This window comes from Dipodomys merriami, unplaced genomic scaffold (genome assembly GCF_024711535.1).
Source record: "Dipodomys merriami isolate MVZ:Mamm:240054 unplaced genomic scaffold, mDipMer1.0.p SCAF_68, whole genome shotgun sequence".
NCBI classification, from domain to species: Eukaryota; Metazoa; Chordata; class Mammalia; order Rodentia; family Heteromyidae; genus Dipodomys; species Dipodomys merriami.
In genome coordinates, this window is record NW_027206268.1 from 1,778,284 (window position 1) to 1,798,465 (window position 20,182).

Consider the following 20,182-nt stretch of genomic DNA (forward strand, 5'->3'; position numbering starts at 1 on the left):
GAAACATCCTTCTGGGGAATGAACACGTCTGGTGGTCACTGGATGGGATGAGCAGCATTCACACGCGCTGTGGGGCGGGATCCACGCGTGCCTCCCTGTGGGAAACCCCAGCTTTCACCTGCCTTGCAAACATGGAGCTCAGGGGTCTGGAAACCTTCCCACTGACGCCATGTGGCTGCTTTGTCATCAGGAAACAGGGGAAGTTTCTATTTTACTGGTTGGCTTGTTTAAAAGCCACAGTGGGTCCAGGTCATAGTAGTGGACTGTTTCCTCCTTTCCTCCCGCCAGAGACAGAGCTCAAAGTCATGCGTGGCAGAAGGCGGCCCGCTGCGCACAAGGGAAACAGTAACAGCCGCTGGAGCCTCACCAAGTACAACAGTGCGGTGCAGATGTATGCCCTACGTTTTATTAGCTTTTTTTTTTCTTTGCATTTCAAGGGAATAGTTTAAGCACAAAATGAACTACATGCCAGCCCACCAGCTATAGGTTCTTCATCTTGGCCATGAGGTCTTCCAAGCTCTCGCCAGAATCTTCCACTGCTACTCCAGGCGCAGGGTCTTGATGCTGTTCGCAGAAGAGGGGAACGTGTGAGCTCAGGGCCTGCGCAGAACAACCCTAGCCACATCCAGGGAGATGGAGGCCAGCTTTTCCCTCATAGCCATGCACAGCAATTGTTAGCAGAAACAGAGGTTTCTCTAAGGCCCATGCCCATGCCTTCACAAAGGTATTTCCACCAGCATAGTTTTAAAACATAGTTAAAATAACCAATGTAAAAAAGAAAAATCCTGTCAAAAAACTTATTATACAGTTGGGCACTATGGCTCACGCCTGTCACCCTAGCCACTCAAGAGGCTGAGATCTGAGGACTGCTGTTCAAAGCAAGCCTGGGCAGGAAAGTCCAGGAGACTCTGATCTCCAAGGCACCAACCAGAAAACCGGAAGTGGCACTGTGGCTCAAGTGGTAGAGTGCTCACCTTGAGCACAAAAAGGTTCAGGGATAGCGCCCAGGCCCTGAGTTCAAGTCCCATGACTGATAAAACAAAAAAATTAGACATTGAGTAAACAGAAGCATTCTATATCTTCAAAGAACTTCAAGTGAGCCAAACAAAAACCCCCACATTAACACTGAACACCCCTTTCTCTCAAAGCCGATGCTGTAAGATACCCACCACACTGACTCTTCAACATCACAGGTAGCCGCAAAAGGGAAGCCCGCATTTTCCCTGCCCACCACTGACTTACGAGCAACCCGGGTTTGACAAGCACCTGTGTGGGGAGAGTGTACGCCACTGTGATGCCTTTGGGCAAGTCGGGCACTGGACCTGAAGACCTCCTCAGCTCCTCTTCCGACACCTCAGACACCAGCTCTATACCTGTGCAAGGACGATCAGGAAGAAACTCCTTCATCAAGGCGGGCACTGTCACCACCCAATTGGTCTTCTATTCACAGCACAGGAAATGTGACATGAAGCTACAACGTCAAAGAACACCCACCCCACTCATTGTCCTCGTGCACGACCTCTTCCTCCTCCTCTTCCCCCTGGCCAGCCTCCGGTGTGTGCTGCTCAGCCGCCTTTCTCTGCAAAATCAAACAGAGCCAGTTTCCACTTTCTCACTTCTCTGAACCATGAGAGATTCACCCAGGTCCTTTATCTTAGCAACACCCAGAAAGGACTTTAAAAATATACTAAATAGCCAAGCACTGGTGGCTCACGCCTGTCATCCTAGCTATTTAAGAGGCTGAGATCTGAGGATGGCAGTTCAAAGCCAGCCTGGGCAGGAAAGTCCCCATGAGACTCTTACCCCCAATGAACCAGCAGAAAACCGGAAGTAGCACTGTGGCTCAAGTGGTAGAGCTGAGAGACAGCACCCGCCCAGAGTTCACAGAAAAAAAAAAAAAAGCGGGGAGGGCAAGATGGAAAGAGTTACAGAGGGTGAAGTTGATCAGGATATGTTGTATTCATGTGTGGAATTGTCACAATGAAACTCCTTGTTCAACTAATACTCATTTTAAAAAACCTGAGCCCATTTATCTTGATCCCAAGTATGCTTTTTTGTGTTTTTGTCAGTCATGGGGCTTGAACTCTGGGCCTGGGCACTGTCCCTGAGCTCTTTTGTTCAAGGCAAGCACTCTACCACTTGAGTCACAGTGCCACTTCTGGTTTATTGGAGACCACAGTCTCAGGGATGTTCCTGCCTGGGCTGGCTTTGAACCGTGATCCTCAGATCTCAGCCTCCTGAGTAGCTAGGATGGCAGGCGTGTGTGCTTTTCTTTCCCATCGCTGATGGAGGCAGAACAAGCCCGGGGTGGGGGCGGGGCATGCGGGGGGGCGTGCGGGGGGGGGGGGGGGGCGGGGCGTGCGGGGGGCGGGGCGTGCGGGGGGCGGGGCGGGGCGTGCGTACCTCATGCTCCTCCTGCCGCCTCCTGCAGTTGCGGTCGTTGCACTGGGGGTTTGGCTTCATGGACATGGTGGGGAAGAAATCCTGCATCGCATTGTAGCCCAGGTAGAAGCTGATGGTACCAAAGTTTAACAGAAACCTAGAGAAACAAACCACACAGGTGACAGAAATGAACACTGCACAGTTGCTCCGGCTGCCCAGCGATGTGTGATGCAAAAATACCAGTGCCAAACGACCTTGTACCCGTGCCCATGCCACACGTGTTTACACGTGCAATATGAACGCATTCAACATTTCTGCATAAACAGATGTATATGCATAAATAACAAGTATGAGCTGGTGTCTCACGCCTGTCATCCTAACTACTTAGGAGGCTGAGATCTGAGGATCACAGTTCAAAGCCAGCCCAGGCAGGAAAGTCCAAAACTCTTTATCTCCAATAAACCACCAGAAAACCAGAAGTGGCGCTGTGGCTCAAGTGGTAGAACTCTCACCTTGAGCTGAAGAGCTGAGGGACAGCAGCCAGGCCCAGAGTTCAAGACCCATGACAGGCAAATAAAAACTACACACACCTATTTATAATAAAAACACACACTACCATACACATCTGTCAAAAACTCGTGTAACATGAAGTTTTAACGGCAATGCCAATTGAGTTAAGCGCGGGCGGTTGTAATATGTCCTGAGGTTAACTCCGTGTTTGCCAGACACAAACACGGCCACGTGTGGGCCGGGCCACACTTACTTGAGCACGTTCTGCACCAGGACACCTGCTACCACCCCCATGGTGGTCGGGAGGCTGGCAGCGCACACGCCATCGCGCTTCAGCGTCTTCTCGTCCATGTTCGCTGCAACTACAAGTGGCGGAGCGCACTGCATGAGAGCACGAGAATTTCAAAAGCGGGGAAATATAGCATGTGTGCTAAGTCCTATCCCACCAGACCCACATGTATTTTTCTTTTTCTTTTTACATTACCAGGATTTGAACCCAGGGATTTATGCGTGCTAGGCAGGTGCCCTAGACTTGAGTTAGGCCCCCCCGGCCCTGTTTTGAGCTGGGGACTCCCTTTTTTTGCCTCTCCCATATGTGGTTTCCCATCATGACCAGGATGATAGGCGTGACTCCCGCCCGGCTGTATGGTTGGCACTGTGTCTTGCAGGTGACAATGCTCCCCATCCCCAGTGAACTGAGCAGCTGGGACTACAGAGGTGAACCACCACCCACAGCTCAAGTTCATTGTTCAATTCCCCTCCACGCCCAAGCACTGCCGCATACCGCAAAGCAGGCGGACTGCCCGGGAACCATGAGCTGGATGTGGCCCGACACTGCGTTCTCGCTGACCCCGGACTCCATCCAGGTCTGTCCGAGTTCATTGCACGCCTGCAGGGAGAGGAGCACAGAGGAAGGAAGATTCACAATGCACAGCAATTGGCGATAAGGATCAGCACCAGCTGTGTGACATTCCCTGTCAGGTTAATGCAAAAACCAATGTTTCTCTAGAACTTCAGCAGCGACAACAATGGTGAATGTCACATAAGAAGTGAAAAGCAAAAAAAAAGTGTGAAAGAAAATTTTATAAATATTTTAAGACAAACAAGGTTTTTCTCGATATTTATGTTATTCATTCGCTCACAATAAAAAGTTAAAACCAAAGCTGAGCAGGGGTTAAGTATGATAAAGCGCATGTTCACTTCATAGCCATGAGGCCAGAAGTACCTGCTGCTTTCCCTTGGCATAAAAGTCCCGGCTATGGCAATACAGCTCGGCAGGGGAAGTGGGACCCGCAGCTGTTGCCACAGTTTTGAAAGTAGGCTAACAGAACATTAAAAACAAATAGGGGGGGCTGGGAAGTTGGCTCAGTGGTAGAGCGCTTGCCTTGCATGCCTGAGGCCCTGGGTTCGATTCCTCAGCACCACATAAGCAAAAAGAAAAAAGCTGGAAGTGGCACCGTGGCTCAAGTGGTAGAGCTCTAGCCTTGAGCTGAAGAGCTGAGGGACAGCGCCCAGGCCCGGAGTTCAGGCCCCATGACCGGACCCAAAAAAAAAAAAAAAAAAAAAACAAATAGGGCCAAGCGGGGACTCATGCCTGTCATCCTAGTTACTCAGGAGGCTGAGATCTGAGGATTGTGGTTCAAAGCCAGCCCGGGCAGATAAGTCTGTGAGACTCATATCAAATAAGCCACTAAGAGAAACAAGAAAGGACAAAGAAGAAAAAGAAGCAGCAGCAGCAACAGCCGCCACCACTGCTGCCAGAGTAGAGCTGTGGCTCAAATGACAGAGCACTATCCTTGAGCTAAAGGGACAGTGCCCAAGTGAGTTCAAGCCCCAGGTCGGGCAAATGTTTTTATTTTTTGTTGGTCTGGGGTGTGAACTCTGGGCCTGGGCACCATCCCTCAGCCCTTCAGCTCAAGGCGAGCGCTCTACCACTTCAGCCACAGCACCACTTCCAGTTTTCTGGTGGTTCATTGGAGGTAAGAGTCTCATGGACTTTCCTGCCCAGGCTGGCTTTGAATCACGATCCTCAGATCTCAGCCTCCTGAGAAGCTAGGATGACAGGCGTGAACCACCAGCACCCAGCTGGGCAAACGTTTTTTAGAAAAGCAAACAGGGTTTGTGCTGAGCACTGTGTCCAGTGTGGGGTCGCGCACTGATGACCTGTAAGGGGTCCAGGTGGCGCGGGGCAGGGCGAGCTCTGCAGCAACACTCACCGTGTTGATTGCCATCCGAGCTTCAAAGTTGTCCACACAGCTGAGCACCAGGTCCACGGGCCTCCCTTCCTCCATGCCGCCACCACTGCTCACAGAGAACAAACTTCATTTGAAAAACATATCACGAGGCTGGGTGCTGGTGGCTCACGCCTGTCATCCTAGCTACTCAGGAGGCTGAGATCTGAGGATTGTGGTTCAAAGCCAGCCTGGGCAGGAAAGTCCCCATGAGACTCTTAACTCCAATGAACCATCAGCTAACCGGAAGTGGCGCTGTGGCTCAAGTGGTAGAGCTGTTGCCTTGAGCTGAAGAGCTGAGGGACAGCGCCCAGGCCCAGAGTTCAAGCCCCACAACCAACAAAAAAAAGTAAAATCTTTACCTTATTCTGTCCATGAAATGTTGAAAGTTTTCCACTGTGGTAATATTGTAGTTATGGACTTCAAAAAGAACATCAGGATTAATGTTCCTAAGAGAGAAAAGGGAGATGATTATAATGTCTACCTATAGAATTAGCAAGAAATAATGCCAAATAGAGGGGGATGGGGGAAGGTGGGTGGGAGATGGGAAGGGATGGGAAGGGGAAACAAAGGAGGAGGCAACAATGCTTGATAATAAAAAATGTACTCGTAACCCCTCTGTACGGTATTTTCACAATAAAAAAAAAAAAAAAAAAAAAAAACAGAACCGGGCGCCGGTGGGTCACGCCTGTCACCCTAGTCACTTAGGAGGCTGAGAGCTGAGAATCTTGTTTGAAGCCAGCCAGGGCAGGAAAGTCTGTGAGACTAAGAAGCCAAAAGCAGATGTGTGGCTTAAGTGGTAGAACACTAACCTGAAGCAAAAGCTGCTCAGGGACAGCACCTAAGTTCTGAGTTCGCCCAAGGACCAGGACAAAATAAATAAAAAGTAACAGGACATAGTTTTAAGCGCTAAAGATTATGTAATCTCTGTTAAAAAAGTAGAATTCAAGTTATTTGAAGGATATCCAAAGTCCTTATCTTTTTCTGTTCCACTTCAGGTTAAAAAATTTGTACTTCTAACTGGGCACCGATGGCTCATACCTGTCATCCTAGCTACTCAGGAGGCTGAGGTCTGAGGATCACAGTCCCAAGCCAGCCTGAGCAGGAAAGTCTGTGAGACTCTTATCTCCAATGAACCACCTGAAAACAGAAGTGGCACTGTGGCTCAAGTGGTAGAGCGCTTGCCTTGAGCTGAAGAGCTAAGGGACAGCGCCCAGGCCCAGAGTTCAAGCCCCACAAGCGACCAAAAAAAAAAAAAAAAAAGAAGAATCAGAACAATAATATTCCATTAAAATGGCAGGAAACTCAAATTTCAGGGTCCAAAATCAAGCTTCACTGGCGCAGAGATATGCTAATTCCTCTGTGGGCTGCCCGTGGCTGCTGTCTGGTGATATGCACCTGTGGCTCTCCCCAGAGAGACCCTGTGAGCCTCCAACACTGAAATGCGCATGACCCAGCTCGGTGTACACAAGCGCTGCCAGCCCGAGCCCTAAGAGCCAAGAGGACTCCTGGCGCAAGCGATATCTGCCATTTTTATAGCAGAAAGAAGACTCGCGAGAGTGGTAACACAGGAGGCTGACTCGGACCACACGCACACGCCATGGATTGCCCCGCAGGTCTGCCTACCTCAAGGTATGCTCCGCTGCCTGCACTTTGCTCAGCCCCGCCTGGTGAGGCTGGAAGAAGAGGCGGTTCATGTTGGCCAGCTCCACCTTGTCGTAGTCAAAGAGTAGCAGCTGCAAAGAAGACGGCGTTCCAATGAGAGAAATACCGGTGGGCGAGAAGGAACGGCAAATGCGGTTTGATGACAGTCTGAGCGTATGCTAAGACTCAAGATGTTCTACAGTACCTAAGCAGCTTTCGTTATCCACTTAGGGTCCCTGGTAAAGGCTGCTGTGTTAAAGTGTAGTGAAATTGGAATTTAAAGTGAAACGTCTTCACAATGCTGCCCGGCTTCTCTAAATTACTTCACTGAGAAAATAAGGTTCACCTCATTAAAAAAAAGAATTGTGGGCTGGGAAGGTGGCTCAGTGGTAGAGCATTTGCCTTGCATGCTCGAGGCCCTGGGTTCGATTCCTCAGCACCACATAAGCAAAAAGAAAAAAGCCGGAAGTGGCGCTGTGGCTCAAGTGGTAGAGTGCTAGCCTTGAGCTGAAGAGCTGAGGGACAGCGCCCAGGCCCAGAGTTCAGGCCCCACAATCGGACCCAAAAAAAAAGAATTGTGCCAAAATCCAAATGTACCTTTTTTTTTTTTTTTTTGGTTAAAAGGAAAGAATGAAGGGATAACTGAAATCTTACCTTTAAACTTAAAACTGGCATCACTTGACTTCCTCTATGTGAAACAATGTATATCCCACGTGCGGGATAAAACATTCCAAAGAGAATTACAGACTGCTGAATTGCTGTCTCCTGCTTCTTAGGCCTCTTTCAAACAGCTTGTGTTTCAGATACAAACTATTTAAAATGGCCAGGTCACATTTCTCTCTCTCTCTCTCTCTCTCTCTCTCTCTCTCTCTCTCTCTCTCTCTCTCTCTCTCTCTCTCTCTCTCTCTGTGTGTGTGTCTGCCTGTCTGTCGTGGGGCTTGAACTCTGGGCCTGAGTGCTGTCCCTCAGCTCTTCAGCTCAAGGCGAGCAGTCTACCACTTGAGCCACAGCGCCACTTCTGGTTTTCTGGTGGTTCATTGGGGCTTGGAACGTCGATCCTCAGATTTCAGCCTCCTGAGAAGCTAGGATGACGGGCCTAAGTGACCAGCACCTGACTAGGTCACATTTCTTAAAGAATGGTTTAGAACCAACAAGCTCCCTTCCTTGTCTGAAATTCTATAAATCTGCAATGTCATTCTCAGCATGCAGGCCCTGAGTTCAAGCCCCAGAACCAACCTAAATAAACAAAAAATCAAATAAAACAACAACAACAACAAAAAAAGGTATGATAGACAGGTGAGGAGGCTCACACCTGTAATTCTACCCAGGAAGCTGAGATCTAAGGACTGTGGCTTGAAGCCAAAAATTATTCGAGAGCCAGATGCAAGTGACCCACACCTGTAATCTTAGCTACTCAGGAGGCTGAGATCTGAAGTTCACAATTCAAGGCCACCCTGGGCAGTAAAGTCTGTGAGACTTATCTACAATTAAGCACCAAGCCAAAAGTGGATTTTTGGCTCAAGTGGTAAAGCACTAACCCTGAGCAAAAAAGCTTAGAGACAATAATACCCAGGCCCTGAGTTCAAGCCCCAGGACCTGCGCCTGTGTGTGTAAGAATATTTGCTCTATCAAGATGATAAAGGCATATAATTGTCTATCTAAGGTCATGAGCCTCATCTTTATAAATCTAACATTGCACTGAACTCCAATATCAGGTTACTTCTTCCTACTGAAAATACAAATCAAGTCTTAAAAGTTCAAAAAGAAAAAACTTATATATGTATATATTGTGGAAATGAGGGTATAACTCTGTGGTAGAGCACCTTCCTACCACGCACAGGCCCTGGGGTTCCACCCCCATCACCCCTATCCCCCAAATCTAGAGCTTTCTCTAGCTCAAGTTCAACAACAAGGAAAGTACGTTTTCTAGCATGTTTACATGTTCAATGAAACATTAGGTGCTTTAGTGTTTCACTCCCCCTATCAGATTCCACAGCCTTCTCTCCTAGGTTCTAGACCTCTTGTACGCCAAATGAACAGAAATTCTCAAATACAATTTGAATGGTCTTTGGGTTATGAGCAAGTATATCAGCTTGTATTTGGACAGGGATCTACCTCAACCCTTTGGGTTAAAAAGAACCCTATGAATAAATACATCACAAATCAACAGACTACTAATTGGAGAGTTGCGGGGAGGGAGTCCTAATTTGTACCTGATTTGCTCCTGGAGGGAGACATACCCTAGATGAGAGGGGAGGAAAAAAAAGCAATATTTTTACCTTACCAATGCCACACCTCGTCAGCATTTCAGCAGTCACACTACCGACGCCACCGACACCTACTATTGCTACAGCAAAGGTGCGTATTTTCTAGGGAAAAGCAGAATTGTGTGTGTGTGTTAGCTCTTCATTTAATCCGCCACCAAAAATTATCTTCATTTTCTGAGAAGGTCTTCGGAAACTTTGGTTTAGCATACCTCATAGTCTCTTACAATTCCCATTCGCTTCAATGCCATCAGGCGGCTTTAAAATAAAAAGAAAAGGAAAAAAGAGCTTTAAGGCTTGAAATTGCTTAGCCACTAATGATATAAATAGGTGTTTGCTAGCAGAAGATGAACAGCAAAATTCAATCATTACTGTTGCTCTTAAAGGAGGAATCGTTTGGTCGGCTCTTACTAGATGAAGCTAACTTAGGGAGGGGACTGGAAGCAGATACCTCCTAGGTAGTCTGGGGAAAAGCATTGTTCTAAAGCTCCTTCTGATGGGTGGCTCATATGGGCATCCAATGGCTTCCATGCTGAGTGGATTGTTAACACTTTCCTGTTCGTGTGGAACACTGATGCTCCGTCATCAGAATCAACTCAGGGGTAGAATCCCACTCACTTGTGGCCTCTGCCCATAATGGATGACATCTATACTTTTAGTAAGCACCTACTGCATGCCAAGGACTCTAAGAGATACCTTAAGCATTACTGCTAACCTGTTCTGTTATTCTTCTTAGCGTAACTGTCAGCTACATAGAAAGCCTCTGTTCTGGTATATGATCACATTTACATATACAACTGAAGTCTTGGCTATCAACTAACACCTCATCTCCTGAGTAGCAATTTTAAGAAAGGAAAATGACACAAATGTTTAGAGGAGTTCTGAAAGTTCTGTGATTATTACAGTATCAACAGATCATCTTTTATTAACATAATTTCTGAAAGATGACCTTAAATACGACTCATATTCCTTCACATTTCACTTGGGAGTTTTCATTTGTAAATATTTTTAAAAATATCTAAACCTCCTAGCTACTCAGGAGGCTGAGATCTGAGGATTGTGGTTCAAAGCCAGCCCGGGCACGAACGTTGGTGAAACTCTTATCTCCATTGAACCACCAGAAAACCAGAGTTGGTGCTGGGGCTCAAGTGGTAGTGCGCTCGCCTTGAGCTGAAGAGCTGAGGGACAGCGCCCAGGCCCAGAGTTCAAGCCCCACGAGTGATAAAAAATTAAAAAAAAAAATCACACCCTGCCTGGCTCTGCCACTGAGGCCTTCTGTGCCCCCCCCCACACACACACAGAAGACCACTTCACCAGAGGGGTGGGTGGGGCTTGGCAGGCTGCTCATACAGGTGACATTGGATGTGACTTCTGGGGGGAGAGAGGCGAAGCGAGGCGGCCCAGGCCGGGGCGACACGCGTGGACAGGAACCAGACCATATGGACGCTTAGCTGGGATGTTGCTTTTTTTCCCCTTCTTAGACAAGAGTCTCTTCTGACTAGCCCTAAGACGTGGCCTTACCAACTCAATATTAAAAATAAAACTGCCCAGACCCAGGGGAAGGCGGCGGGAGGGTCAGGTGAGGGGCTGGGGTGGGGAGGGGAATGGTCCGTGGCCTCCTCCCTCCCTCCCTCCCGTCCACCCTCCCGCCACCCCTCACCTGTAGGGGTTCGAATCCACCACCTCCGCGCTCATCTTCTCGATGCGGGCCCGGCCTGCCGCTCCATCGCCGCAGCCGCCGCCTCCCCCGGGGCCCCGCCGACTCCTCTCCACAGCCAGTTCCCGCTCCAGCTCCTGGATCCGCCGCCGCAGCCGCTCCACCGTCTCGGCCACGGCCGGGCTGTCCATGGCGGCCACCGTCCCCGGCCTGGGCCTCCGCCGCCGCCGCCGCCGCCCCACGCTGCCCGCCGCCGGGGTGCGCCCGACACCACGGCCGCTCGGACGCCGCCTCCCTCACCGGCCGCCGACTCCCGGGCCAGGGCCTCCTCCCTCCAGAGCCGCCGGGACGGACACGTCTCCGTCACGCCCACCGCCCCACTTCCGGTGCGTCGCCATCATCGCTCCCCCTCAGCCCACTTCCGGTGAGCCTCCGTCATCGCTTCGCTTCCCCCTCCGCAAACTCTTCTAGAACAGGCAGCGGCAATAGCCTCGGGAGGATCGTAGGTGCCCATCACGAGTAGATAGATGACGACGTTTCTAATTTACTAAAGACCGCGGCGAGAAACGTGCCGGACCTTTTTATTCCAGAGCTCTCGATCCCGCCGGACTCTTTCCTCTTGCACACACACACGGTTGAGTCTTCCTTCTGCCCGTCAGGCGGAGCCCCGCCCACCGGGGTTGCTTAGCAACGGCGCTCAGGGCGCGCGTGATTGGCTAGAATCAGGCCCCGCCCCTCCCCCGGATGTCTCCCTAAATAGCGGACCTGGGTGCGCGGGCGGCCGGTCTGTCAGAGGCGGCGGCGGACCGCCATGGAGCCCAGAGTCCCCGGCCAGCCCGACACCACCGAGGTGCGGCCTCAGCACCGTTTCGACCGCCATTCTCTGGAGGCCTACTTAAGCCAGCACGTGCCTGGCTTCGGGGCCGACCCCCGGGCTGCTCTCCGTGTCACTCAGTTCAGGTATCTATCCGTCCCGGACGGGGCGTCCCGGGCCTGAAGGCCTCTGCAGGCCCCGCGCCCCCCAGCTCGGGCCGCGCGGGGTCCCCTCTGCGGCGAGCCCCAGCTTGCGGGCCGGAAGGGAAGCCAACTCCTCTGTGCCAGGGAATCTTGTGGGAAGAGTGAAATTCAAATCCTTCCTCTCCTCCTCCTCCTCATCCTTCCTCTTCCTCCATCTTCTTCATCTTCCTCCTCTTCCTCCTCCTCCTTCCTGCTTCTCCTCTTCCTCCTTCTCCTTCATCTTCCTCCTCCTCCTCCTCCTTCCTCCTTCTCCTCCTCCTCTTCCTCTTCTTCCTCCCTCCTCCTCTCCGTCCTCCTCCTCCTTCCTGCTCCTCCTCCTCCTCTTCCTCCTCCTTCATCTTCCTCCTCCTCCTCCTCCCTCTTCCTCCTCTCTCCTCCTCCTCCTTCCTCCCCCTTACTCCTCCTCCTTCCTCCTTCCTTCTCCTTCCTCTTCCTCCTTCCTCCTCCTCCTCTTCCTCCTCCTCCTCCTCTCTTCCTCCTCTTCCTCCTCCCCCTCCTCCTCCTCCTTCTGCCTCCTCCTTCCTCCTCTTCTCTTCCTCCTGCTCCTCCACCACTTCCTCCTCCTTCTCTTCCTCCTCCTCCTCCTCCTTCTGCCTCCTCCTCCTCCTCCTCCTCCTTCTGCCTCCTCCTCCTCCTCTTCCTCCTCCTCCTCCTCCTCCTTCCTCCCCCTTACTCCTCCTCCTTCTCCTTCCTCCTCCTTCCTCCTTCCTTCTCCTCCTCCTCTTCCTCTTCTTCCTCCCTCCTCCTCCCCGTCCTCCTCCTCCTTCCTGCTCCTCCTCCTCTTCCTCCTCCTTCATCTTCCTCCTCCTCCTCTCTCCTCCTCCTCCTCCTTCCTCCTCCTTCCTCCCCCTTACTCCTCCTCCTTCCTCCTTCCTTCTCCTCCTTCCTCTTCCTCCTTCCTCCTCCTCTTCCTCCTCCTCCTCCTCCTCTCCCTCCTCTTCCTCCTCCCCCTCCTCCTCCTCCTTCTGCCTCCTCCTCCTCCTTCCTCCTCTTCTCTTCCTCCTCCTCCTCCACCACTTCCTCCTCCTTCTCTTCCTCCTCTTCCTCCTCCTCCTCCTCCTCCTTCTGCCTCCTCCTCCTCTTCTCCTCCTCCCCCCCCCCAATTGGCTTTATTTCCCTGAAGTGTGTATGTATTCAGATCCTAAGGAATGCTCTTCCTGACCTTTTGTACCCTTAACTTTAACACAAAAGGGCTTTTTTCTTCTTCCTCCTCCCCCCTTCTTCCCCACTCCTCCTGCTCCCCCTCCCCCTTAATTGGCTTTGTTTCCCTGGAGTGTGTATGTATTCAGATCCTAAGGAATAAAATTGAGTTTCTACGAAGGTACCTCTCCCTGCCCCCCCACCACTACCACCCATCTAGTTTTCAGTCTGATGTTTGATAATTGACACAAACTAATTTTATACTTTATTTACAATAGTGGATTTTTTTAATTAAACGAAGGAGGATTATGGGAGTCCCTGCTTCCAGGAAATTATATCTGCCTCATTCTCTGGAGTTTTATGTTACATAAACTTGGAGAACCTTTCTCCTGATTTGTAATCCTTGCCCGTTTTTTTTTTTTTTCCTTTTTGATTTGTCTTAAAATAGTCTGAAGTCATGTGGAAGGAAGGACTCAAACTTTGCAATAACAGTGCGGTAATAGTAGTCTTCTACCACATTGATGTTTTAACTGTTGGTGTCCGTGACCGTGCAAATAGTAGAAAAGGAAATGGGTCAGAGGGAAGAGAGGGTTAAAAATTAATCCTAGTACCTTAGGAGGCTGCGATCTGAGGATGGAGGTTCAATTTCAGGTTTGGCAGAAAAGTCCAAAGAGACTCTTTATCTCCTATCGACCATCAAAAAGCTAGAACTGGAGGCATGGCTCAAGTGATAGAGTACCAGTTTTAGATAAAAAAAAAGAACTAAAAGCCCATAGTTAGTTCAAGCCCCAGCACTGGCTGGTATATACACACACATACACACAAATACACATTAGCCCTCCCACCCCGCAACAACTCCCAAGAAGAGATATGGGAGGGACAGTGAGGTGTGGAACAAAGATTAGCAAGACTTCTAACCTAGAAAGCTGTGTTGTAAACAAAACAGACCAAACTTCAAAGTTCAGCTATCATGCAATTATAAAATGACTGGTGAACAAGTTGTGTTTATTGTGGCACAATTCACGGGCTCCAGGTTGTGGAATCAGCCTAAGTACTCCTCAAAGATGAATGGTTAAAGAAAATACGGTACAAATACAACAAGGGGGAGGGGGGAAATGGAGCGTTATTCAGCCATAGAGTAGAATGAGATGGCATCTGCAGGAAAGTGGATGGAACGAGCGACCGTCACGTTAAGCAAAATCAACTGGATTCAGAAAAACACATGCTACATGTTTTTCTCTCATGTCCAGAACCTAGCTCCATAAATCCAAATAAAACACAAGAAGCCCTGAACATAACAGGAGGATTGCTTGGGGGGAGGATAAAGGGGGGGTGCAATGGGAGGTGATAGGGATGGTGAATTAGATCCAAGTACATGATATACATGTGCCGACACACAGTGATGAAACCCGTCATGTCGTACAACAAATCACTGGAAAGGAAAACTAGGAAAGCCCCCAGTTCCCAATTCATGTGGGGGAGGAGAGCAAATGAGAGGTAGAATTAAAAATTAGTTCAAGTCTCCAGCCTGGAATCCTTGTGTTGTAAACCAAGTAGAACAAAGTTCAAAATTCACCCATTGGAGTTCGGCCAGCTTGTCCTTTGGACATCAGCTCCTCCTGCTCCAACCAAAAGTTGATCGTGTTGATCTTCTACTGCTTTGGGAGAGTTGTCCAGCCAAAAGCTAATTAGTTCTCAAGTTGATGTTAAAACCCAAATCATGCTCCGTTTAGTATTCATCAGCATTTACACAGCTAAGCATGGTGGTGCATACCTGTAATCTTGGCACTCCAGAAGCAGAAGCAGGAGAATCACTATTTCAAGACACAGCCCGGACTATGGTAGTGACTTCCAGGCCAGCTTGATCTCATTTCAGAAATGTCACATTAGCCTGATTGAATATTTTTATGAAAATGTAGATTCCACAGCATGAAAAACTATTGAAATTGGAGACAGTGTCATCTATAATATACCAAATAGCTATGATTAGTCACGTGCCCATAAGATGTCAGGTAGGTAAGAAGAGAAAGTTGAAGAAAACACAACAAAGATCATTCCATTTTTGCCATGGTAACGGGAAATACAGTGTTATCTTGAACTGAAATAGAGATAGCAGAAGAAAAGCAAGTTTAGAGGGAGAATTATCCATCAACTTTGGAATATGAACTTGCAGGGGCCTTTTAGATGTTCCAATGTGTATGTAATTCAGGGTGCAGTTGGATGTATGACTCTGCAGGTCGTGGCAGAGATCTGGAATACAGATCAATTTAAGAGTCATTGGCAAGTAGAACGTTTACAGCTTTGAGATGGACGTACTGACCTAGAAAATACATCTGCATAAAGTGGAGATTTAGAGCCCAGTCCTTAAGACATTGAATATTAAGATCTTAAGATGTTGGAGACTTAAGAAGAGCTAATGCCTGTGATCCTAGCATCTCAGGAGGCTGATATCTGAGGATCACTGTTCAAAGCCAGTCAAGGCAGCAAAGTCCCTGTGAGACTCTTATCTCCAATTAACCACTCAAAAGCCAGAAGTGAGGCTGTGGCTCAAATGGTAGAGAGCTTGCCTTGAGTTGAAGAGCTCAAGCCCCACAACCAACAAAAAACAAAAACAAAAGGAAGGCACTAAGGAACTTGAGTGGCCACAGAGCTGTGGGGGAGAATCATGATTTGTGTCAGTGACCTTAAAAAGTAACTTTAGTGGAAAGATGGAAATGCAAGTTTGAGCAAAATGGGTCTTGGAACAGAAGATGAATTGGAATAGGGAGCATTTCCACAAAGGTGAATAGAATTTTTATTTTGTGCCAGTCCTGGGGCTTGAACTCAGAACCTAGGCACTGTCCCTGAGCCTGTTCTATCAAAACTGGCACTCAACCGCTTGAGCCACAGCTCCACTCCACTTCTGGATTTTGGTGCTTAATGAGAATATCATCGATTTGTGTGCCCAGGCTGGCTTCAAATTGTGATCCTCAGATCTCAGCCTCCTAAGTAGCTAGGATGACAGCATAAGCCACCAGTGCCTGGCTGTGAATAGAATTTTCAAGGGGATTGAGAAGTGGCTTAAGAAGAGATGTCTGTTTTAAATCACAGTATACCTGAGCCAGGCACTGGTGGCTCACGCCTGTCATCCTAGCTATTGGGAGGCTGAGATCTGAGGATCATGGTTCAAAGCCAGCCTGGGTAGGAAAGTCTGAGACTCTTATCTCCAATGAACCACTAGAAAGCTGGCAGTGGCTTCACCTTGGGCAAAAAGAGCTCAAAACCAACAACAATAGTAATAATAATAATAGCATACCTGGTATGAATGGCTTATATTTGTAATCCTAGCTACTCAGGAAGCTAAGCTATGCAGGATAAGGCATTGGACCACTGGACCATACTTCCAGTTCTTTTTTGCACTGGTTATTTTGAAATACAGTCTTGCTTTTTGTCTAGATCCATACACCTGGAACAAGGTCCTCCTATTTTGGGCTTCCCAAAATAGATGGGATAGTAGGTACGTACTACCACGCTAGCTTATCTTTTTTTTTTTTTTTTTTTTTTTTTTTCCTGGTCGTGGGACCTGAACTCTGGGCCTGGGCGCTGTCCCTCAGCTCTTCAGCTCAAGGCTAGCGCTCTACCACTTGAGCCTCAGTCCCACTTCCGGCTTTTTCTGCTTATGTGGTGCTGAGGAATCGAACCCAGGGCCTCATGCATGCAAGGCAAGCGCTCTACCACTGAGCCACCTTCTCAGACCCCTAGCTTCTTCTCTTGAGATGGAGTCGCTGATACTGGCTGGCCTGGGAACCTGCCTTTCTACCTGCTGCTTTGTCACAGGTTTGATTTCCTTCAATCATTCATTCAATTTCCTGTTTCTTCTGACATTTCAGGCAGATGCGGGGGAAGAAGCAAAACACATCTTTATGGCTGGCCTTTCTGTTTTGTTTTTGTCTAGGTCAGGACAGTCCAATCCTACCTTTTACCTCCAAAAGGGCACGCAAGGATACGTGCTCAGGAAAAAGCCTCCAGGTTTACTTCTTCCCAAAGCACACAAGGTATGCATAGAAATACAGTCTCAACACAGAGCGGTTCCAGCCACTTGTAAAAAAAAAAAAAAAAGTCATCATTGCCGGGCGCTGGTGGCTCACGCCTGTAATCCTAGCTACTCAGAAGGCTGAGATCTGAGGATCATGGTTCAAAGCCAGCCCGGGCAGGAAAGACTGTGAGACTCCTATCTCCAATAAACCACCAGAAAACCGGAAGTGGCGCTGTAGCTCAAGTGGTAGAGCGCTGGCCTTGAGCTGAAGAGCTGAGGGACAGCGCCCAGGCCCAGAGTTCAAGCCCCACGACCAACAAAAAAATAAAAATAAATAAAAATAAATAAAAATAAATAAAAATAAAAAAAATATATATGTTAAAAAAAAAGCCATCTTGTGTTTGCCAACTAGTACGAATGCATTTTATTTCTGGTCAAAAATCCACTTGAAGCTGGGCGCCGGTGGCTCACACCTGACATCCTAGCTATTCAAGAGGCTGAGATCTGAGGATCACAGTTCAGAGCCAGCCCAGGCAGGAAAGGCTGTGAGACTCTTATCTCCCATGAACCACCAAAAAACCGGAAGTGGCGCTGTGGTTCAAGTGGTAGAGCGCTCGCCTTGAGCTGAAGAGCTGAGGGACAGCACCCAGGCCCAGAGTTCAAGCCCCACGACCGACCAAAAAAATATTGAATTGTATTCCTTTTGTTTTTAAAAAAGAGGTTTGGGGTTAAAATCTAAAGCTAGCTCCCCTTCCCTCTTCCTCTCTTCCCTTTCCCTTTCCCCTTCCTTCCTAACTTCGTTAATGGTGCTGGGACTCAAACCCAGGACACTCTGCCTGTTAGGTAAGTTTTCTACCAATGAGCTACATCCCCAGCCCACAGCTATTGAGCAAACCCAGTTATCTCGTGGGTTCTGTTCTCCCCTGTGCAGTTGACTACACATATATAACCAGCCAGTGGCTATCTTCAGTGCTAATCATCTCTTGCTGGCTGTGGTACAGCCCTGGGGGACCCTTTCTGAGCCCCCTTGAGAAGATGGGAAAGGAGAGTAAGCCCATGAGCAGAAAACTGCTAGGCAGAAAGCAATGTTTCACAATAAAAAACCATGTGGAATACTGAGGTCAGAAACTATAACCGCACAGAACCCCAGCCTATAATCCTGACTAACCCATCATTTTTAGTGCTCATCTAACTTATCATTGTAATGACTGCACTGACTCCTTTTTAGAAAATGATGATGCTCGGGGTTATTTGTTGGCATTATCTGGCAGTTGATTTCTAGTGAAGGTTTAACACGAAAGTTATTGCATAATTTCCACTTCTTCTTTTTTAATTTTTCCTCATCCTATGCAGATTGATAGAGAATTTAGAGTCCAGCAAGCTTTGTTTTCCGCGGGATTTCCCGTTCCCCGGCCATTGCTATACTGCAGTGATGTGTCCATCATCGGGACTGAATTTTACCTGATGGAATACGTGCAGGTGAGTGAATGATCTTTGTCTGTCTGCTACTCTAATTTTTCATGATGTTGCTTTCATTGGATGAAATTTTACAGCCAGCTCTGGTGGCTCACACCTGTTATCCTAGCTACTCAGGAGGCGGAGATCTGAGGATTGTGGTTCAAAGCCAGCCAGGGCAGGAAAGTGTGTGAGACTCTTATCTCCAATTAACAGCCAGAAAACCAGAAGCAGAACTGTGGCTCAAAATGGTAGAGGGCTAGCCTTGGGCAAAAAGAGCTCAAGGATAGCGCCCAGGTCCAGAGTTCAAGCCCCATTACCGACCAAAAAAAAAAAAAAAAAGGAAAGAAATTTTACTATAATATTCTTACGTGGTATAGTTTATTCAACTAAAATGTTGAATAACCTAAAACATTGTCAGGGCTTTAATTTTTCTTTTAATTTGAGCATATGTGAGAAGGGAAGGCTGGAATGGGTTAGGAACCAATTTAATAATTAAGGCACATTGGTTTATTTCTTACACTTCCCCCTAGGTGTCAGTAATGAGCTACCTATACTAAAATCCCAAAAGTCCCAGAGATGTTGGGCTCAGGGAACCTACCCCATTATACAAGGACCAGATCACTAAGAATAAATCGAAATTGTTTTTTAATTGTGCGTGCGTGTGCGTGTGTGTGTGTGTGTGTGTGTGTGTGTGTGTGTGTGTAGGGGGGGTGAAATTCTAGTTGGGTTTAGTTTTATCCTTTAGGTTCACCTTGATAGACTCTAGTGTTTTCCTTTTGTCATGTGTTTCTAACATACTCAACATAGTCCAGGTTTGGCCTGTCAAACTGACTTCCTGGGGTAATCCCTCCCATAGGGTCGGATCTTTCGTGACTTCTCACTTCCCGGATTGAGTCAAGCGGAACGCTCAGCCATCTATGTCGCCATGGTAGAGACACTGGCCCGGCTCCATTCCTTGAGCGTAAGCTCATTGCAGCTGCAAGGGTACGGCACAGGTGCCGGGTACTGCAGGCGGCAGGTAATGCGTGCATCACGCGCGCGCGCACACACACAATATATTTATATATTACATAATGTTATATATTATAACATTAAGCAGTACATGCCATATATTGTGGTGTCGTATATTATAATGTTGCATGTTATAATGTTATATATACGTAATATATAATGCATACACACATATAACCATCAGTTCCAAAAGTTCTTAATAATAATTGGCTGTCTGTGGTTAGTCAAAATAAAACCCTATTGTTGTAGAGTTTATAAAACCTTGCAATTTTCACATCTTTCACTCTCTCTGACTTACTGTTTTGTTCAGCGAAGCCATCTGTTGCAGATTCTTCTTCACTTCATTTACCAAGATATCTCCTGCCCAGTTTTTCCTCTCTGAGTTGTGCTAACAGTCAATGACTTAGCTTTACCAAGATCAGCCTGTTGAGTAGCTAGGATTACAGGCGTGAGCCATCGGTGCCATTACTCCCACTTCACTTCCTTGGCCTACACTGAATCAGGTGATGCCTGAGGAAGTGGCGGAGACACAATTTTAAGACTAGGTCAGTAAGGCTCCGAAGATAAATACATGTTTACCCTGTGGCACTAAGTTGTACAGAGATGCACTGGGCAATACAGAGTTCCTAAGAAGATAAATAATGTAATAACTCTACTTGTTGGAGAACCTCGAATGTGTTTGCTTTTACTCTCTTTTCAGGAGTGATTTGTTTCCTTTGAGCACCCAGAATACTTCTTTATTTGGATGTGTGTATTTGATGGCATTTTGTTTTTCTCTGATAGTCATTACTGATAAAGACTAGAATACACATCTCGCAGTGCAAAGGCTACCACCCCCTGCCCTCCTCTGCCC

At 48.1% G+C, this 20,182-nt stretch overlaps 3 protein-coding genes across 5 annotated transcripts in view; 2 read left to right on the top strand and 1 right to left on the bottom strand.

The window, feature by feature from the left end:
* Nphp3 (nephrocystin 3) overlaps positions 1-6,254 on the top strand; it is a 37,202-nt gene extending 30,948 nt beyond the window's left edge. Inside the window, exon 27 of one of the 3 annotated variants that reach the window (XM_070005424.1) lies at positions 6,122-6,254. In XM_070005424.1, the coding sequence (XP_069861525.1) occupies positions 6,122-6,143 (22 nt within the window). In that variant the 3' untranslated portion in view covers positions 6,144-6,254. Of the gene's footprint in view, positions 1-1,148; positions 1,274-3,560; positions 3,594-6,121 lie in introns of those variants that run through there. The other 2 variants (XM_070005425.1, XM_070005422.1) reach the window with 2 other exon arrangements.
* On the bottom strand, positions 391-11,056 carry Uba5 (ubiquitin like modifier activating enzyme 5). Its single transcript, XM_070005428.1, has 12 exons — positions 10,692-11,056; positions 9,244-9,289; positions 9,047-9,136; positions 6,750-6,859; positions 5,486-5,572; positions 5,109-5,193; positions 3,677-3,781; positions 3,146-3,273; positions 2,404-2,539; positions 1,495-1,579; positions 1,267-1,373; positions 391-564 (listed from the first exon to the last, which is right to left on the bottom strand). Exons 1-12 carry the CDS (start codon positions 10,877-10,879, stop codon positions 481-483), a joined length of 1,251 nt encoding a protein of 416 aa, XP_069861529.1. The 5' UTR covers positions 10,880-11,056; the 3' UTR covers positions 391-480.
* A 413-nt stretch (positions 11,057-11,469) lies between these two features.
* The window catches only part of Acad11 (acyl-CoA dehydrogenase family member 11), a 41,525-nt gene continuing 32,812 nt past the window's right edge, over positions 11,470-20,182 (top strand). Inside the window, exons 1-4 of the mRNA XM_070005429.1 lie at positions 11,470-11,648; positions 16,780-16,879; positions 18,214-18,339; positions 19,175-19,336. Coding sequence (XP_069861530.1) covers positions 11,500-11,648; positions 16,780-16,879; positions 18,214-18,339; positions 19,175-19,336 — 537 coding nt within the window. The 5' untranslated portion in view covers positions 11,470-11,499. The remainder of the gene's footprint in view (positions 11,649-16,779; positions 16,880-18,213; positions 18,340-19,174; positions 19,337-20,182) is intronic.

Excerpts from the sequence above, each read along its gene's own strand:
- Uba5 (XM_070005428.1), bottom strand. The coding sequence starts at position 10,879 with ATGGACAGCCCGGCCGTGGCCGAGACGGTGGAGCGGCTGCGGCGGCGG. Across the intron at positions 9,137-9,243 it reads GAATTGTAAGAGACTATGAG|AAAATACGCACCTTTGCTGT; the intron begins GTATGCTAAACC and ends GCTTTTCCCTAG. Across the intron at positions 3,782-5,108 it reads CTCGGATGGCAATCAACACG|GCGTGCAATGAACTCGGACA; the intron begins GTGAGTGTTGCT and ends CTCTCCCTGCAG.